This window comes from Dreissena polymorpha, chromosome 4 (genome assembly GCF_020536995.1).
Source record: "Dreissena polymorpha isolate Duluth1 chromosome 4, UMN_Dpol_1.0, whole genome shotgun sequence".
NCBI classification, from domain to species: domain Eukaryota; kingdom Metazoa; phylum Mollusca; class Bivalvia; order Myida; family Dreissenidae; genus Dreissena; species Dreissena polymorpha.
Genome location: NC_068358.1, coordinates 46,405,082 through 46,426,234, shown reverse-complemented (window position 1 = coordinate 46,426,234; position 21,153 = coordinate 46,405,082). Strand labels below are relative to the sequence as shown.

Sequence of the window (21,153 nt, the reverse complement as noted above, 5' to 3'; positions counted from 1 at the left end):
ATAGGACCTCAAGATGTTGCTACATACCAAATATGAAAGCTATTAGCGTTGTGGATTCAAACCATAACTTTAATGGCTCTGTAAATCTAAGTAAAACTGCTAACACTGGCAAGGTCACTTTTGACCTCTGAGTCATGATTTGAATAACCTTTATCATAGACATAAATGATGCTATGTACCAAATATGGTATTGGGCTTTGTGGTTTCAGATTATAAGATTTAAAAAAGTGTTCCTATTTTAAGTTTTTATTAAGTGCTGATCTCTGGAGCATGGCCAGTTTTGATACCCAGGGGCATAATTTAAAAAAAACTTCTAAGTGGACCTCTTGATGATCATGCTATATAATATAAAGAAGTAAAACTCCAGCTGCTGGAGCAGTATTGAATTTTCATTAAAAACAATTAGTTGGTCCTTTATTTAAGGCAAGTGACCGATTGCCCAAACAGTACAATACAGCACAATACAAACCAACATAAACACAAAATATGAATAAAGCTGGGGTCACCGCCTTGGAACGGTCAATGCAAAGCATTGGGGGTTTAAACCTGGTTATAGAGCGCTCAACCTCACACTTGGCCCAGCAATATTCATAATACATTTAAGTGTAAATAAAATTTAACGTCATAGCATTGTAACTCAAATTAAACAATAATAAAAGGGAATTAAAACGCATTCAATTTAATTACTATTTAATTACTCAATTGCATTGAAGATACAAGAGTAACAGAATTACAACTTTTTGACGAACGATCAAATAAAACTATTAACAATTGTCAACTACATTCCTTCTTTATAGAAAAGATTTGAGAATATAGAATCATAGAGTTAATATCTCAGATAATCATCGCGCAAATACAGGAAGAAGCAGCAATAATGGGTGTAAAAATTCCATATTACATAGCTTGGTTGTTCATGTGACTGCAAAAAATTAATAAAAATAATTAAATCAAACAAGAAACGCCTATCAGAGAGAAAAAATATAATTAAAATGGAACGTTATAAACCCAATGACCTATGCATGTAGATTACAACTGGGAAAGTCGGTCGTATGACGCCACAAAAATCCATAATGACATAATGACGTGAACAAATTCCAAGGGCAGTACTAAATAAAAATATTAATGGGGCTGTGCTACTAATAAAACAAGTTTAGGTGAGTTAATATTAAGAAGCAAATGAATAACAAGAGCACCGCCTTGCGGGTGCAGACCGCTCATCTATTTTCTTTTTAAAGGTGAAGGGACTCTCATTTTCAATCACAAAGGAGGGAGGAGTGGAGTGAAGAGGGGTGTATAGTGTGGGGTTGTGGACATTTATTACATTATCTTCCAAAAAAGCGAAAAAAAAAATAAAAAAATAAAAAAATCGGGGGGGGGGGGGGTATAGTGTGAGGGTGTGGTGATAATTTGTGAGATGATCTTAAAAAAAAAAAAAAAAAAAAAAAAAAAAATCAAAAAAAAAATTTGGGGGGGGGGGGGTGGGGGGGTGGGGTGGGGGTATAGTGTGAGGGTGTGGTGGTCATTTGTGAGATGATCTTATAAAAAAAAAAAAAAAAAAAAAAAAAATTAGGGGGGGGGGGGAGGGGGGGGGAGGGGGGGGAGGGCACGGGGGATGGTTTGGGTGAAGTCTATTGTGGTATGTCAGGTAAGAGTAGTTTCATCAAAGTATCAATCAAATCTAATCATAAATAAAGAAGTTATGGCAATTTTAGCAAAATTTAATAATTTGACCTTGAGAGTCAAGGTCATTCAAAGGTCAAAGTAAAATTCAAGTTGCCAGGTACAGTAACCTCATGATAGCATGTAAGTATTTGAAGTTTGAAAGCAATAGCCTTGATACTTCGAGTGGATCGAAACACAAAATTTAACCATATATTAAAAGTTACTAAGTCAAAAAAGGGCCATAATTCCGTAACAATGACAACCAGAGTTATGCAACTTGTCCTTTTACTGTACCCTTATGATAGTTTGTGAGTGTTCCAAGTATGAAAGCAATATCTATGATACTTTAGGGGTAAAGTGACCAAAACATAAATCTTAACCAAATTTTCAATTTTCTAAGTATAAAGGGCCCATAATTCCGTCCAAATGCCAGTCAGAGTTACATAACTTTGCCTGCACCGTCCCCTTATGATAGTTCATAAATCTTGCAAGTATGAAAGCAATAGCTTTGATACTGTAGGAATAAAGTGGACCTAAACACAAAACTTAATCAAATTTTCAATTTTCTAAGTATAAAAAGGGCACATAATTCTGTCAAAATGCCAGTCAGAGTTACATTACTTTGCCTGCACAGTCCCCTTATGATAGTTAGTAAGTGTTGCAAGTATGAAAGCAATAGCTTTGATGCTTAAGGAATAAAATGGACCTAAACACAAAACTTAACCAAAATTGTCAATTTTCTAAGTATAAAAAGGGCACATAATTCTGTCAAAATGCATGCCAGAGTTATCTAACTTTGCCTGCCCAGTCCCTTCATGATAGTAAGTAAGTGTACCAAGTTTGAATGCAATAGCATTGATACTTACTGAGAAAAGTGGAACTAAACGCAAAACTTAACCAAAATTTGCAATTTTTTAAGTATAAAAAGGGCACATAATTCTGTCAAAATGCACGCCAGAGTTATCTAACTTTGCCTGCCTAGTCCCCTCATGATAGTAAGTAAGTGTACCAAGTTTGAATGCAATAGCATTGATACTTTCTGAGAAAAGTGGACCTAAACGCAAAACTTAACCGGACGCCGACGCCAACGCCAACGCCAACGCCAACGCCAACGCCAACGCCGACGCCAAGGTGATGACAATAGCTCATAATTTTTTTTCAAAAAATAGATGAGCTAAAAATGGTAATTCCATTAAAGCGACATTATTGGAATCAAACAGTATATAGGTGTTTTGACAACTAAAGACAGAAATGATTTGATGTACGATTTGAGTCCAAATGTAGTTTACATGCAGATTTGTTCATACGACACAATGACACATATTAAAACCTTGGACTTTGTGTTGTTTTGAGATAAAAAGATTTTTGAATGGCTCTGTAAATCTAAGTAAAACTGGTAACACTGGCAAGGTCACTTTTGACCTCAGAGTAATGATTTGAATAAACTTTGTCGTAGACATAAAGATGATGCTATGTACCAGATATAGTATTGGGCTTTGTGATTTCAGATTATAAGATTTAAAAAAGTTTTCGTATTTTAAGTCTTTATAAAGTATAAACCACTGAAGCATGGCCAGTTTTGACAAGCAGGGGCATAATTTTATTAGCGAGTTTAAATGCAGACTTGTTGACATTTTTAAACAAGAGTGGTACGGTAAAATGAATAATAGTACTGTATTAGATATGTATAAAGTTTTTAAAAGCTGTTTGGAATATGAAACATATTTAGACTTACTTCCTAGACGTCTGCGATTATTTTTTGTAAGACTAAGAGTCTCTGCACATCCTTTGAAAATTCAAACTGGCAGATACGCCCAAAATAACATACCACGTAATGAACGTTATTGTTTATGTTGCAATGACTTGGATTTAGAAGATGAGTACCATTTTATTTGTATATGCCGCTGTTATTCTGATTTAAGGAAAAAATTTATAAGCCGTATTTATTATGAAAACCCATCTGTATATAAATTCCACAAGTTATTACTTTCATGTGACAAATCAGTAATTTACAATGTATGTAAATATATAAAAGAAGCGCTTGTTATAAGAAATACGATTCTGAATAATACTGTTCCATAAGTTTCATTACTGCTTTGATAGTTGATTTGTATTTGTATTCCTAAATGTATATTTATGTTATGTAATGTTTATTTGTTATACCTAGTTACGTGACAGAAAATAATATGTAAACTTAAGTATGAAGACGATGTACTTGTGTATAAGTCTGAATAAACTGTCTGTCTGTCTGTCTGTCTTTAAAAAAAATTACATGAGGACCTCTTGATGATGCTATATAACAAATATTAAAGCCTCGGACTTTGTGTGGTTTTGAGATAAAAAAATATTTTTAAAGTTTTGAACCCAGGGGCATGACTTAAACAAAGTTTGATAAAGGAAACAAGATATTACCTACCAAATATTGAACCCCTCGATCACAAAATTTCAGACAAGATTTGTAAAGTTTTCATTTAAACAACCACATCAATCGACCTAACAGGAACCATATGAACAATTTTCAAAGAGGACCACCCAAGGAACATCTCTTTTAAGTTTTTTTAAATTCTGCCAAGCAGTTCAGGAGATAAAGCATGCAGAAAAAATTCATGGATGCACACCACAAATGTAATGGACACAAGACCGACAAGTCGGTATCCCAATAACTCACCTTGAGCGTGCTGCGCTCATATGATCGAAAAAGACAAACTAAGTTTTACCATTTGATCGACAGCTAGAATTAGCCGCTTCCAGAAGTTCCCAGCGCAGACTTTCATTGCAGTAGTACTGGTAAGCCACAGTGTTTGTATAGTTGCAGATCAGGGCACAGGAGAAGTAGACAGAGTGGGGTTGATTACTGTGGCCTAGGTCACATTTCCAGGACAGTCCTGGCTGAATGTTATCTTGAGGCGGAGGGCCACATCCTGAAAATGATGCTAATAATCCTCATAAATAAAATACATTTTATTCTTAGTTAAAACTTATTTATTTTAGCTTGATCGCATCAAAAGCCTAAGGCTTATTGAGATGCTATTGAGTCCATTACCTGGGTAGAACCAGTACTTGTTGTCAATTGTTTTAAAACAGTGAAATTAATACAAGTCTCGCAACTGATATATGCCGTGTTCTGCCATGTCTTTAAACTGTTGGGGACAAAGACCCTTCCTGCTTTAAAAAAAAGGGAAATAGTATACGATTGTGGTTAAACAGAAATCAAATAAGGGTTCAGCTCTTCTTATAAAATCAGTCTTTGCCAATGACCAAACAATCGATTTCTTCTTACAGTCACATCTGTCAACACTCATTAAAACTTGAACATGTTAGACTGAGGAAAAAAGAGAACAATCTTGAACCTATCAAGAAAGGTTTTAGCTAAAATTGCTTTGATTGAAAAGCAAGTATTTGTCTTTGTTCAATAGTCTTACAGTTTTCACACACAAACAAAATTAGCAAAAACAAATGAGGAGCCAGCCTTAATGAAGCTTCTTTTAAGGTGGCCTTTTTTGTTGTCCTTGTTTCTTTGGGCACCTATGAACCATGAAGTGTAATCCAGACATTAAGTTTGGCTGTTATTTATTTTGTTACATTTGCTTACTTTCACACTAGGAGAAAAAAATTATATGAATACATGCTGTTTCCTCTAGGTTTTCAACATTTTAAGCTATTTATAAAGGTATTTTAATGGTATATGGCTGGGGGCTAAAATCTGAAGCTACAAGTGTATGATTTAATGCTTTAAGTCCATCTTCACGCCCCACTATGAGAAGACCTCTCAACCAACCAATAAATTGTGTTACACATTCAGACAAAATTGATGTTTCAGCCATTTTCCATGTGTATTTTTTATTAATTAAATTACCATTGAAATTGATTACATGTATTTAGAATTTCTAATTTGCATGAGCCTGCTTACCCACTTCAGAAAATCTAATGGGGCCAAACCAATAAGTTTGGGCCAAAAGTGCAAAGGCGCATCCAGGGCAGAACATAGTATATGACATGCATGTTTGGCCAACATTGTACAACCTATTGATTTTTAACTAGATGCATGACTGCATCAAGCCCGTGGTCAAGTAAGCTATTAATTTTGTTTAATTTAAAGCCCCTCAAACACTCAAAATCAACTAAGATTGTGTACAATATTTTGAAAAATAAAGTTAACACATAAACAAGAGCTGTCTCCATAGGATAACATATGCACCTGAAAAAAGTTATGAGCATTTTTCGAAAACTAAACGCAGATTTCAAAACCTAAACGCGGACCCTAAGTTCAAGGTCAAGATCAAAGGGGTAAAAATTTGTGTGCGTTTGGAAAGGCCTTGTCCATATAAACATGCATACCAAATATGAAGGTTACATCTGAAGCAACATAGAAGTTATGAGCATTTTTCGAAACCTTAACGCAGATTTCGAACCCTATGTGGACCCGAAGTTCAAGGTCAAAGGGGTCAAAATTTGTGTGCGTATGGAAAGGCCTTGTCCATATAAACATGCATACCAAACACAAAGGTTACATCTGAAACAACATAGAAGTTATGAGCATTTTTCGAAACCTAAACGCAGATTTCGAAACCTAAACGCCGACCCTAAGATCAAGGTCAAAGGGGTCAAAATTTGTGTGCGTATGAAAAGCCCTTGTCAATATACACATGCATACCAAATATGAAGGTTACATCTGAAGCGACATAGAAGTCATGAGCATTTTTTTTAAAGTGTGACGGACAGACGAATGAACAGACAGACGGACAGTGCAATCACTATATACCCTCCTTCGGGGGCATGAAAATCAGTGTTCCTTTATAGCAATATAGCCAAAATGTCAAGGTTAGATGTGGTCTGGTAACATAGATTTAACGAGATTCAAAATGCCTGTTTGTACTGGTATTTTTTGTGACAATATATTCCATGTGAATTTCCGATGATATCCAAACTTATACCAGCCAACGCGAGATTTGCTTCGGCAGAATCGGAAGCAGGACGTAGTTCTCATCATGCTTCCAACGCTGCCTGTAAATTTCACATCTAGTGTCAAAATTTTGGCTATTGCTATCACTGCACTGTTTTTTTTATGGGTTAACTTAATTTTACCAAATATTTTGTGAAATATATTCGTTGATTCATAGTGTTTATGGCGCTTTAAAACTGAGTGGGACCTTGAAGTTTGAGCAAGAGACAAAGGTTATTACAAGCAACATGTACACTTTCAGCAATATAAGGCCTGTTATTTCAAAATTGCATTTTAGATGATTAAGTTTTAGTTACATATGCTGCAAAAGCTGAACTTATAGATTCTTCAACTTTGATAAAATGAGACAGGCATTGCCAAAATCACCTCATTTACAAAAGTTTAACATTTAAGGCAAGTTACTTTCATGTTGCATGAATGATGAAATTACAGTCTAAACCAGATGTATGATGCTCATTTTTTATCATTGACATTTAAGAGTTCCGTTGACATTTATGTAAGGGATACAGGGCTTGTATGAGGATATATATGTCATCTCCACATGAAGTACATTTTTGTGGCATGTTATTTAAATTTACAATATGAAAGGTGAAGTAATGGTCTAAGTACTTAGCATGGCATCTAGACTAAAAGCGTTGACAATAGTATTGTTAATTACATCCTAAAGTTGCAAAATGTATTTCATTATATGTGATGTTGTTCACAGAGAAACAGTTTCTGAAAGGGAAAATAAATGAAAGCAAGATTTATTTAATGGAGGAAATTTATTCTCATTTTAATAACATCAATTGAGATCTTCTTTCAAGAACTGTTAATCATTTCTTTGAAAGTGTGAGTCTTCTTACATTACTTTTTGATTGCATGATTAGTTCCTGGTAAAACAATGTCAGTGACTGATGTTTTTGATGTCCTGATACAAGTTGAACATGTTTTGTACATATCTTCCTGTACAGATTTCATGAAGGTATACAATCCCAGTTTCAATCTGATTGACTCATCACTGCGATGGTATATTGCGTGCACCAAATTTTCTTTGTCATCTTGAGTTTTTGTGAACTACCATAGTAAATTTTGAGTTTCCACACATTACGGTAAGCAATTTTAAATTGATCTTTCAATCTATGAGCCAAGTGCATAAGTGATGTACAATTTTCCCCTTTTGCTTGCAAAATGTATAGCCCCCCAAAAGGAAACAGTAATAAAGCATTTAAAATGCATTTAAAATGACCCTCTATCTGTGAAAACTGGGCTTAATTAAGTGACCAAACAATATCAATAGACTTCCTCTTAACAGAAAAAAAGCGAAAAGTTTCATCCCTGATTAGCCTGTGTTGGCTGCACAGGCTTATCTAGGATGATACTTAACAAACATGCATAAAACCCAATTTTCCCAACATGAGGCTCAAATGTATTTTATTCATGTAACATACCTGGAACTTGCCCAATATTGCACACTGGTATTTTGTTGTTTGCTAACTCTTCTGGTAGAAGAGCCTCTGACATATTTTTGTGTCTGTACATGTAGTACTGGTTACATAGTACATCCTGTTTATATTCGTAAGTGGAATCTGACAGGACGCCATCTTCGCAGTAAAAGCAGTGGGAACATGGCTGGGACAGCATAGGACAAACTTGACTGCAAAAAGAAACACACTGAGAAGAATCGTAGAAGATATCAACTAATGTGGATCATATGTGAATCAATTTTGCAATTACTTTATCTGCTATCCAAACACAACACTTTGTTATCGCATTTGTTGGTGCTTATCATACAGATGTGAGTTTTCATACTGTTTGTGTTAAATTGCAAATATGCTATATTGCAATCTGGCATCACAATATGTTGAATATATAATGAAAATCTGCTAAGGAGCCCACGAGTTGTATAGCAATATAGATAGATCTTGATCCATAGATCTTGCTAAACATAATATAACAGAACTGCATTGTACCGTATGAGGACTGCTTCATAAATTGACAGAACAATCCTTTCAAAACATGGCTTTTATTTGTGAGCGTTAGCTCACAAATAATACAGAGGCAATTTTGAAAATCAGTATGGGCTTAACTACGCTAGGAACCGTAACCCGTGACTGCCTGTGTGGATAACTGCAGTAAAATTAAGCAGACAATGAATGCTAGGCTAGGAGCGTCTGCTTTAACCATCGCATCTGCCTGTTTATAGTTCCCACTGGTACACTACATAGTGTGTATGTATTCAAAAGTATTTAACATCTTGTAAGACAAATAATTTTGAAAACTGAGTTAAGTCTAAGATTATACAACAGGGAACAAATTCATTGCCTTCAGCACTTTGATTTATTCAAGTAGCATGATGTCAAAGGCTGAAGCAGTTTGATGCATATCTGATTATATTTTATAGCTTCATTTCATGTTAATCAACTCCATGGTTATTAAGTGGTGTTTTATGAAACCACTATTTATGAACTTGAAGTACTTCTTTTTTTTTTTACCAAGTATTTGAAGCACTCTTAAAGTACTGATTAAAAATCAAAGTTAACCAAAATGACGCCCAAAACCTCGTGACACAAGTATCAAGTCTCATATTTATTTTTGTCAGTTGTTTGACATGGTGATAAAAGGTAACTAAAAAGCAGCACTTTTTTTAATTGCTTTACAAAATCACTATACATTATTCAGTAATGTTATGTTGAACATTATTGTGGTGTACTCAGAAAACCACAGAGTAAGATTAAACATGAAAATAATAATAAAACAAGGAACTTAGTTGAATTGATATCCCACGCCATTTTCAAAATTTTGTGACAGACAGATGGAAAGACTGACTGACAGACAGAATGACGGACGGACAACGTCTATTCTATATCCCTCCACCTTTGGAAGGGGATAACAAGAGGGCCTAAAGGCTCTGGGTTTGGAGAAATAAATGACATTTTTTATTCCAAAGATGACTAAGTAATAATTGAGTAATCAATGAAGCTTTGCTTTATACTGCACAACCACATAACTTTTAAAAATCTTCTCTACTCAAAATCCTGGTGTCATACAATTATTCACATTAGTTTTCCTCTCAAGTTAATGTTGTAATTGCCTAGTTGTTAACATTTTTTTTTTATTTGTGGTGATTGATTGCTTTGCACTAAGAATGTCAACTTAACTTCAAAGGTTTTAAACCAACACAATAAAGCAGGAAGGTGATTAATCGATATCATTGTGCATCGGAAAGTACTGGTAGGTTACAATTATTGCCAATCAAATAATAGAAAATCTGAGGCGCTGAACAAGGGGGGGGGGGGGGGGGGGGGGTGGGGGGGTGGGGGGGAATCATCAACCAACACATTATATTATTTAATGCATTTTGTATATATATTTTTTTAAGGGGGGCTCATATAACATATAATTAATTGAAGAGGCAAAGCCTTTTTCTGGATATGATTGGAAATATATTAAACAGCTAGGTTTAAATAATAATATTTGAAACACCCACTCGTAAATATAATTCAAAACATGTCTCATACTGATGAGCCAGAAAGATTCTTTCACCACGTTAATTTGTCTTCCCTACATTTATTTTACTTGCATATAAACTCTATTGCATCGACCATGCTTTATCACAACATTCTTACAAACTTCATTAAATAGATGGGAGTTGTACCAAAAACAATATACCCCCGATCATTCGATCCAGGGGCATAAACACAATCAACCACATCATACCACATTCATTGTGCAAACTAACATTATGTGTAAGCTCATCTTCAAGTGGATATGGAAGTGGGGAATCATAAAATATGTACTTTTATTGGAAGTACTATAAAACAAATTATGAAGAAGTCATTTTGCCTACTGTCCAAACTATATGACAATCTAGTAATTGGAGTACTTTATCTTGTGATCACAACCTTGGAAATTATTTCCTTTTACGCTTTTCAACCTTAAAGGGACCGTCAACCACGAATTACGAAAAAAGAAAAGTTCTAAAATACCGTATTTTTTACAATTATTAGTTTATATTGATTAAAATATCACGACTGGTATATTACATTACTTGAATCAAGAGCTGTCACCATAGGATGACTTATGCCCCCAATAAACGCTTGGTAGAAGTTATGGGCTTTTTTCGAATACTAAACACAGATTTCGAACCTAAACGCGGACCCTTAGTTCAAGGTCAAGGTCACAGGGGTCAAAATTTATGTGCGTATGGAAAGGCCTTGTCCATATACACATGCATGCCAAATATGAAATTGCTATCTGAAGGGACATAGAAGTTATGAGCATTTTCGAAATCTAAACGCAAAGTGTGACCAACAGACGGATGGACAGACGAACGGACAGTCCGATCACTATATGCCCTCCTTCGGGGGCATAAAAATGTCTTAGAATATCAAAATAAATCAGAAAGCCACATAAACTAGAGAGTGGACACCATGCTAAATCCTTGAAATGCACTAAGTGACCCCGTGACCTAGTTTTTGACCCGTATGACCCATATTCGAACTTGACCTAGATATTGTCTTGATACAACTTCTGACCAAGTTTGGTAAAGATCGGATGAAAAGTATTTGAATTAGAGAGCTGACACAAAAAGCATGACAGACAGACTGACAGAATGACGGACAGACTTACAGACGGACAGTGCGAAAACTATATACCCCCTTTTCTTCGAAAGGGGGCATAAAAAGTCCATATTTTCAGTATATTCAGTAATAAAATTTTGCGATGTGAAATCAAAAGTACATCGCGAATATAGGTAACATAACGATATACACACTATAAATAACGCAAGTAGATTGATCATTTTGTATACAAAATATATACAATTCAATACGCATGCACAATTTGCATTCCTGGGTTTACCACGTGACGATGATGATCAATCTACTGGCGTTATTTATAGTTGACTGCAAGTTACCTGGTAGACATACCCAGTAAAATTTATTACCGAATATACTGAAAATATGAAAATTTGACAACTTTTTTCAAGTAATGTAAAATACCAGTCGTGATATTTTAATCAATATAAACTAATAATTGTAAAAAACTACGGTATTTTACAAATTTTCTTTTCTTCGTCGTCGTGGTTGACAGTCCCTTTAATTATGCAAGTGGAAAATTTTACTTTGTGAACGTCTAATCATGACACCACGTATAGTTAACTGGTAGATACCTGCTACACATACCCAGTAAAATTTTATTACCATATATATGAAAATATGAAAACTTAAACAACTTTTTTCAAGTAATGTAATATACCAGTCGTGATATTTTAATCAATATAAACTGATAATTGTAAAACAATACGGTATTTTAGAACTTTTCTTTTTTCGTCATTTGTGGTTGACGGTTACTTAAAACTATCAAAAGTACATAAGCCAAACATTATTCAAATTTCTATATCACTCCCGACCTAATTGTTCATTAGAAATATGTGTCAACACATTCAGTATACAAAAAAAATGTTTGTTTTAACTTTAAGGTTGCATTACCAACCAAGGGCAAGCAGGTTGGAAAATACTTATACATATCATGTTACAAATAATTTGATTGACATCTTGAAGAACCTTCAACTGAACAAAAACAAGGACACAAATATTGGGAAAAATTGATAAGAAGCGAATCCTAACATATTAAAAAATAACACAATAATGCAATAATCATTAAATACTGAAAAATCATAGAAAGAAAAATCTAACCAACTAAACAAAAAGTTATATGGGCTGGCTATATTTTAGCTCACCTGTCACAAGTGACATGGTGAGCTTATGTGACCGTGTGATGTCCGGCGTCCGTATGTGCGTGCGTGTGTGCGTGCGTGTGTCCGTCAACAATTTGTTTGTGCAGACAGTAGAGTTTAAGGTTTTCATCCAATCTTTATGAAAATTGGTCAGAATGTTTATATTGATGAAATCTGGGTTGGGATTGTATTTGGGTCATCTGGGGTCAAAAACTAGGTCACTAGGTCAAAAACTAGGTCACTAGGTCAAAAACTAGGTCACTAGGTCAAATAATAGAAAAACCTTGTATAGACAATAGAGGTCACAGTTGGGGTCAAAAACTAGGTCACTAGGTCAAATAATAGAAAAACCTTGTGTAGACAATAGAGGTAACAGTTTTCATCCAATCTTTATGAAATTTGGTCAGAATGTTTATCTTGATGAAATCTGGGTTGGGATTGTATTTGGTTAGTCAGTGAGCGATTCAGGGCCATCATGGCCCTCTTGTTTAAGGATAGGTTTTTCATATATTTTTTTACTTTTTAAATATACTTCTTTGTATTTGTATTGGTCCTATTAGAGTAAACAACATATTGCCAAATTTAATTATTGACCTCACTATATAGTACATGATACTTAAAGTACCATCTAATCAACAGAAATAATCACTTTGGGTGTGTTTCTTACGATAAATGACACTATTGTCACAGAAATGATTCAATAACCACTCCAAATAACCACAAAAACAAACAATTGTATGAAAAACTAAAATCGGCCAGCAACAGTATGTGTTTCTAACAATAAAGGCATTGTTGTGATACAATCAGAACTAACACGAACTGCAAAAAAACACTGCTGTGTACATGTCCCCACAAAATTAAATTACTTTGTCATTTGCTAAAGCAGAATGGAAGGGCAAATGTATGGAACGCCTCATCTGTCTCCTGTTGACTATTGATATATCGAGGGTTTCATTAAAATGATGTGGGTTTAAATCATATGATATGTGTTTATAATAGTATGCTGTGTGCTGTGATGGTATGATGTGTGTTTGTGATGGTATGCTGTGTGTTTGTGATGGTATGTTGTGTGTTTGTAATGATATGCTGTGTTTGTGATGATATGCTGTGTGTTTGCCATATTCTGCTGTGTGTCTCTCATGGTATGTTGTGTGTTTGTGATGGCATGCTGTGTGTTTGAAATGGTATGCTGTGTGTTTGTGATGGTAGGCTGTGTGTTTGTGATGGTATGCTCTAAGTTTCATTGAAATCATGTGGGTTTAAATCATATGATATGTGCTTATTATAGTATGCTGTGTGCTTGCCATAGTATTGTGTGTTTTTGTGATGGTATGCTGTGCATACTATGGCAAGCACACAGCATACTATTATAAACACATATCATATGATTTAAACCCACATCATTTCAATGAAATCTCCGATATATCAATAGTCAACAGGAGACAGACGAGGTGTTCCATACAAATGTGTTCTGGTCAATTCAGACACACCAATATGTTTTTATAATGGGCTGGCTATTCTGCAGTTTTATAGTGTAACTATATAGAGTAACATACAGTATTACTTGATAGTAACATCATATTTCTTTTTTAAAGAAGATAATATGGTACTTCATGGAATAATACTGTATGAGTTATTGAGCATAAGTACTTCAGTACAAAAAAACACCATGTACTAAGTTTGCCATCCAACCATTTTTTACCAAAAGAGTTCACTCTGCCCCTTTTCAGGCCCTTCCCCACGTCATGTATTTATTCCGGCAAAATCCCTATTTGACTTAAAGTACGCATCAAATTTAGTTTTTTCTGTAATAAACATTGAGTGAAGTGTAAGGTTATTTTGGGTTTACCAAGTTTATAAAAAGAACAATGTCAAGGTCGAAATGAGGTCTGGTGATTTGGGTAGGTAGAGAGGGGCATCAAACTACAGTCGAAACTGACCTAACGGCCACCTGAATTTACCGGTCACCTGCAGACAACGGTCAGTCTGGAATCCCCCCGACGAAAAACACTCCATATTACACTTGAATTCAACGGCCACCTGTCCATAACGACCAACGGCCACTACATTCCACTCCGAAATTCATGTTTGACCTGAAATCAACGGTCACGTGTAAGTCGTCTCGAGTCGCGAAAATTAAAAACACAGCACATCATGTGTCCGTCTATTTTGCGGTAAAAGCGTCTGATAGCGGTAATTGTCTTTGGTATTATAAAAGCGGCCCGCTGCGAGTAAACAAACAATTTGTGCATCCATGACCGGTATGTAAAATTGTTTCACCTTTATTATTGAATTTTCATTTTGATTGCATTAAAAGACCAATTGTCTGCAACTCATTTTGCTACCAGTTGTTTATTAAAAATATATTTTATATTCGTTATTTTACATGACTAACCCACTCCTCTAAGCCGAAATGATCCGTAAAACAAAATTGTGTCGTATGAACGAATCTGCACTAAAACTTAGGTTCGCATCGTACATGCATGATCAGTTGTTTAACGAAAAGACGGTTGATATTCAAATGCATTTTTTTCTCTCTCCGGGATAGTGTTTTAGTATGTTGATGCTGAATTAACAAATATAAGTGTACATTGTATATGAAGTGAAAATACCAAAAATAAACAAAGGTTGCGATAGCCAGCTATAAACTGTTAGATGCCCATAATATCACTTTAAACAGGTGACATTAACAATAACAATGTGTATTAATAGCAATTATCGTCTGCATGCATAACGCATTAGCGCGTGACAAAGTCAATTGATCTGTATCGCTGATTAAGTGTTAAAAACAACATTAAGCTGGCGAGTGTTTTGATAAGAAGGCGATAAGAGGATTAGTGATCAGCTGTAATGGCAAAACATGGACTGATTTGCAACATTTAAAGCGTCTGAAAGCGGTAATTGTCTATGATATTATAAAAGCGGCCCTCTTTGAGTAAACAAATTATAAGGTGTTGAGAAGGTTTCTTTTCGGGGTATAATTGTGGGTGTATCTTCTAAAGAAAATTTATCAGAGTTTATGACTTGTTGAAAGTAATTATCGCTTAATTAAATGACCGCTATTTCTTTGAATTAGAACGGTACAATTACACCGTACTATCGGTTTATGACACCGAATTCGCTTTTTAGACTTTTACGGACGTGACGTCAACGGAACGTGACAAGCTTTATTTACTGAATGAATGAGATGCATGAGAAAACAATTATACCAGCGTTGATAAAGTCATTGTTTAATTTAACATTATGAAATAAAATCAATCTAAAAGATATTATTCTCTATTATTCAATGTACACGCGTAAGTTAATGCTGTTATTATGCTTTGTTAATGCAATGAGCATTTGTTTTACACTGTATGCAAACGACTGGGTGGGTTAACGACGTAGTAATTCCTCCAACTGACCAACCTTCTTAAAATTGTGATCCGAATTTAACGGTCACCTGTGGACAACGGTCACTTTGATCATTTCCCTTGACTGACCGCTGAATTCAGGTTTGACTGTATTCTTCATCAAGACCCATAAACTAGCCAAATTTGGAAAAAAAATGCTACAGAAAAGGTTGAGACAGTGAGTAGAAGCCCTTTTCTTACTACTTACTAGCGCTGTGTTTCACCAGTCTTTGGCCCCTTGAACAGTTGGTAGTTGGCTGTGGACTCAACAAATGTGAGACATAGGGAGACGTATAGAGCCCTATAGAGGAACACTTCCATGGTTCTCCAGTCCTGAAGATACAATTGGGAACTGAATCATAAGCTTTTAATCATTTACAATGGGCATCACAAAACATTGCACTTAACTATTCCTCCACGTTGATAGTATAATGTATATTTTCTGTCAGTAACCAGATATAATGACCACAAAGACCAGGGCTCAGCCGTGAGGGAGAAGTGGGAGACTACTTCTCCCTGGATAGATTAACTTCTACCTCCAATTGAATGAAGAGAAGTGACTTCTCCTCCTTTTGTGATTTACTTTGAGCTCGATATTGACAGATACTGTATTCAATAAATTCAGTTATATACAATAATAACACGATATTAACACTTAAGTGTGTTTGTATTTGTTAATGTTTTCACCCAAACTGCCAAGTGTGAGTCTGATTAATGATGATGGGCATGGTGTAATAAGGAGAACACAATACGTTAAGAGTTGATTTAATGCTTTACAGGAACCACTTCTCTTTTAAGTGTCTCACTTCTCCCTAATTTCAGCTGAGGGAGAAGTCACTTCTCCCTCAAATTTTAACGTAGGCTGAGCCCTGAAGACATATATTTAATGTTGAATATATGTTTTAATTCTACAGTATATGTAAACAGAAAGCTTAAAATGTATTAATCAAAACAAGAAATGTAACCATGACTTTAATTATGTTTGAACGCAAGGTTGTTAATAAAGACCCTGAACACATTCATGTATATATGTAGTTTTATTTGAATATCTGTAGTAGACGTCATAGAGTTGTTCCTCGAAATAGAAACTTGAATTTCATAACAAAAAGGAGCATAGTTCTGTTAGATGTCATATAAGAGATATGGAACTCGATCAAAGCCCACACACAATGACACCAAACATGTTTGAAGTTTCAATTGAACACATGTTAAAGAATTACAGTGATATAGAGGTGTTGCATGTTTAATTAAATTGCATGTCAGAGTTATGAACCATGGAACACAATTACCACAAACACATGTGTAAAGTTTAATTGAATATATGTAGTAGAAACATTGAAATGGAGACGTTGTTTTTTTGCACATTTACCTTAAAGATTCAGATTGTGACTGCAACCATTTCTAACTCTGCCAATATATATATCATTTGCACAAGTTTTAGTTTGCTTATAAAGTCTATAAAGAAACCATGTTGGCCCCAATGGGTGCCTGTGGACAGTTATGCAATTAAAGGCAAGATTTATAGAGGACCACTTAACATTTTACAATGTCATTTACAACCAAAACTTGTGGTTTCAAAATACATTTTGCTATATGTCTTTAGTAACTATAATTATGACTCGTTCGGTGTTGCCAATTTTGATATATAGGTAAGAAAATATGAATTTAAAAAATCAGACCCATAACTCCAATAGAGGGGGTGAGGCGCAAATTTTGAAACCAGGACCAAAATGTTTACACTCTTGGTACTGACTAGGTCCATGGCACACTTTTGGTAGAGCCAAGAGGTCCACTATTCAATGTTTAATGCTCAATATATAAGCTTTTATCATTCCAGCTTCAGAGAATTTACATGATCTTTTAATATACATGTAAAAGCGTAATAAAAGTAAAATACACTTGACTGCCTAGAGTTGGGTCCATTTTTTTGTTCATAGAGTGGGGTCACCCCATGGCCATATCTCACATAACATTGGTGAAGGACTGCTAGATAAGGTTTCGTATCAGATTTCTACTGACAACCATATAAAAGATCAAGCTTTGGAGATTGTGTAAGAGGTCAATTAGACAAGGCAATATATATGTACCTATGAAATTTCATGATCCTAGGCGTAAGTATTGTTGAGTTATCATCCGGAAACCATTTTACTATTTCGAGTCACTGTGACCTTGACCTTTGACCTAGTTACCTGAAAATCAATAGGGGTCATCTGCCAGTCATGATCAATGTACCTATGAAGTTTCATGATCCTAGGCCTAAGCGTTCTTGAGTTATCATCCGGAAACCATCTGGTGGACGGACTGACCGACGGACAGACCGACATGTGCAAAACAATATACCCCCTCTTCTTCGAAGGGGGGCATAATAATGTCGGATTATTGTCCTTATAGCTCACATGGCAACCTGCCTTCAGCAAATACTTTTAAAACATTTGAAAGAGTTTCATGCAAATACCACAATAGCTCACCATGAAAAATTGGATAAATTATCTCCTAATCAGAACATAGCATTATATTATGTACTAGTTAATAAAGTTATGATTTGGTATCTTCTAATTCAAAGAAGAAATAATGTTCTAACAAAGACTATATATATGTATTATGCCCTAATTGGGTTCAATTGGTCTTTGTTGGGTTTGGTACTTCTCAAAAGTACCATGAGTATACTCTCAAGTATACAATAATGTACCCCAGGTACGGAAAAAACACTTAAAGACACCCGTCTGTTCTCCAGGGTACTTTTCATAGTTTTGTCCGTACCATGGAGACTTTGTAGTTTAATTTAGAGGCCCCGGGGTGCTTTTAAGTAGTACCTGAGCTTACAATGACCAATCAAATCTCATTAGGACTGGTATCTCCAAATTTTAATTGTACCTGGTGTCTACTAATTAGGCCCTATGAACGAAACAATTACACAAATTAAATTAATACAGACTGTGGCTCTCTATACAATTACTTCATAATTATAAAATATTCTGCAAATATTTCAGACAATACATTTAAGGTCAACAAATTATTGTTTTGTCAATTCGTAACAATTATTTCCCAAAACTATTTACATGCTTTTAAAGTCTTATTTGATCTCAATTATAAATTAAGTAAAACAACAAAATCCCAAAAGCCAAATACCAATATTACATTCTTCTTTTTATATCATAAATTTTGGCAAGCGTAAGTAACCCACAACTTACAGTACAGCTATTCCAATACTACTGTCCTGTTCATATAGTTGTGAAACAAGGAAGAAAACACTTCCTGGAACAGAAAGCTACTTCCGTGAAGCTTAGGTGATTTTGTTCAACCCGGCAGCTAACATTTCTCGTTCAGTTTCTAAAACTTTCAATAAGGACTAGGTAAATAAAAATTAATGAAAACTATGGAGGCTTCGTCACAATTTCGTGTTTAGAAAAACACACTCATAACACACCCACGATTAAATGGTTAAACACCCACTCACATGTTCTGAATGTTTACGTCGAGTCAGTATCGTATAGGAGGTTTTTGTGTGACGTCACAAGAGGGGTTTTCCGTTACTAAAAATAGATTGGCCGTCAACTTCTCGATCGCGGCCAATTACATTGTATCAGAGGAAAGGTTGTCGGAAGACTTAAAACTTACAATTTCACAAAACAAAACTATCAATACCCGTATTCTTTTTTTTAAGTAAGACTTTAATAAATGATATTTCAAAAATAATAAAACATATAATAATTTGAATATTACTATAAGTGGTGTGGATGCGATAGTGTTATTTTTCATCAGCGATTGAAATTTAGGGGTGCATTGAATCAGTTATAAACCATAGCCCAAAAATAGCTCAATTCATTTCAATCTTGAAATGTAGTTTGATTTTATTTTACATTGAATGAATTTTTGTTTCGTTTACATTAAATGAAAATATTAATAAATTTAAGCCTTCAAATAAAAAAAAAAACAACACCTGCATATTTTGCAAATTGAAATGTCTTTGCATGTACATGTATATCGAAAACTCGCAATCATCTTCTGCAGTGATACTGAGCGATACAAATCTAGCATTTTATGATACCATAAATCTACACATTTAATTTATTTTACGCAAGTATTTTATATCACTATGATGACCAAACGCTATTGCTTGTTTTCATGATGATGTTTCGAACACTGCAGTTACGCACGATCTTTACACATTATAGCAGAGTTTACATTTGCAGGTACCCGTTAAATACGTTAATTGTGTAGCAGTAAACTTTTACAATATTTTAAATGTATAATTTCGGACAAATGTCTAGTTTTTTTTAAATATGTTCAAATATTTTATTAAAGCAACTGTTAAGTTTTTGACTTAATATGCCAAGAGATGACATGGAGGTATCATAAATTGTGTTTAATGACCAGACTCGATCATGTGGTTTATGCAGAGACCCCATACAGAGTCATACAAGCATAGGTCCCTGGGTGTATGACACACTGTTTTCTTAGTAATTGTCTGGACAGTATCCGATCATATCGAGTTAATCGGTTTGTGATAAACAAAGGGGCAATTAAACACTGGGTTAAAATGCTGAAATAAAGAGTGTCAAAATTGGTGTGAACAATTAAATAAATAAAAACATTTATATTTATCAAGAGGATTTAGTTAATCTGTAACAAGGTAAGTTTTTACAGACAAATAGGATCAAATCAGTTTCTATATGTTGATTACATAAAATCAATCACTTTGTTGTTTGTTTTCGTCCTTATTTGTGTTCGTTCATTGGATTCAATTTAATCTGAAAGAATTTCAATTTCTGAGTATTTTTTGTTCTTCAAAAGGGTCGAGAATATGATTGTAACCGTATCACGATGCGGCTCATCAAATGCAAACAATAGCAGAATGGCCGCAGTTTTGACGGCCAAAATTTGAGCATGCGCAAACGTGACGTCATTATTGGAATCCCCAAAACCTCCTATAGACCAGAGTTGTGTTCACGCGCCCCGTGACGGCGAGGTATAAAACCCGGAAATATCCAGAATACCCGGAAATCTTTAAGGTAAAACCCGGAACCGATATAAATGGTTATAACTTCATTATTATTCGTCCGATATTAATTATAATGGCACCGTTGTAAAGAAGATCCTCTACAGATTCTAACCATATCAAAATATTTTATGGCAGGGTCGTAGTCGGCCTGTAAATCGCGGACAAAGTCGGCCTGTTTTAACGCTTTTTTTTACACACGCAAATGCCGTAAAGAAAAACCGGAACCGATATAAATGGTTATAACTTCATTAATATTCGTCCGATATTAATTATAATGGTACCGTTGTAAAAAAAGATCCTCTACAGATTCTAACCATATCAAAATATTTTATGGCAGGGTCGTAGTCGGCCTGTAAATCGCGGACAAAGTCGGCCTGTTTTAACGCTTTTTTTTACACACGCAAATGCCGTAAAGAAA

At 34.8% G+C, this 21,153-nt stretch overlaps 1 protein-coding gene across 1 annotated transcript in view; it reads right to left on the bottom strand.

Annotated features, from left to right (window-relative positions):
* Window positions 1-19,221, bottom strand: part of LOC127879811 (uncharacterized) — a 40,024-nt gene extending 20,803 nt beyond the window's left edge. The window contains exons 1-4 of the mRNA XM_052426861.1: window positions 19,191-19,221; window positions 15,942-16,066; window positions 8,056-8,261; window positions 4,380-4,583 (exon numbers count right to left, since the gene is read on the bottom strand). Coding sequence (XP_052282821.1) covers window positions 4,380-4,583; window positions 8,056-8,261; window positions 15,942-16,054 — 523 coding nt within the window. The 5' untranslated portion in view covers window positions 16,055-16,066; window positions 19,191-19,221. The remainder of the gene's footprint in view (window positions 1-4,379; window positions 4,584-8,055; window positions 8,262-15,941; window positions 16,067-19,190) is intronic.
* Between the last annotated feature and the right edge of the window lie 1,932 nt (window positions 19,222-21,153).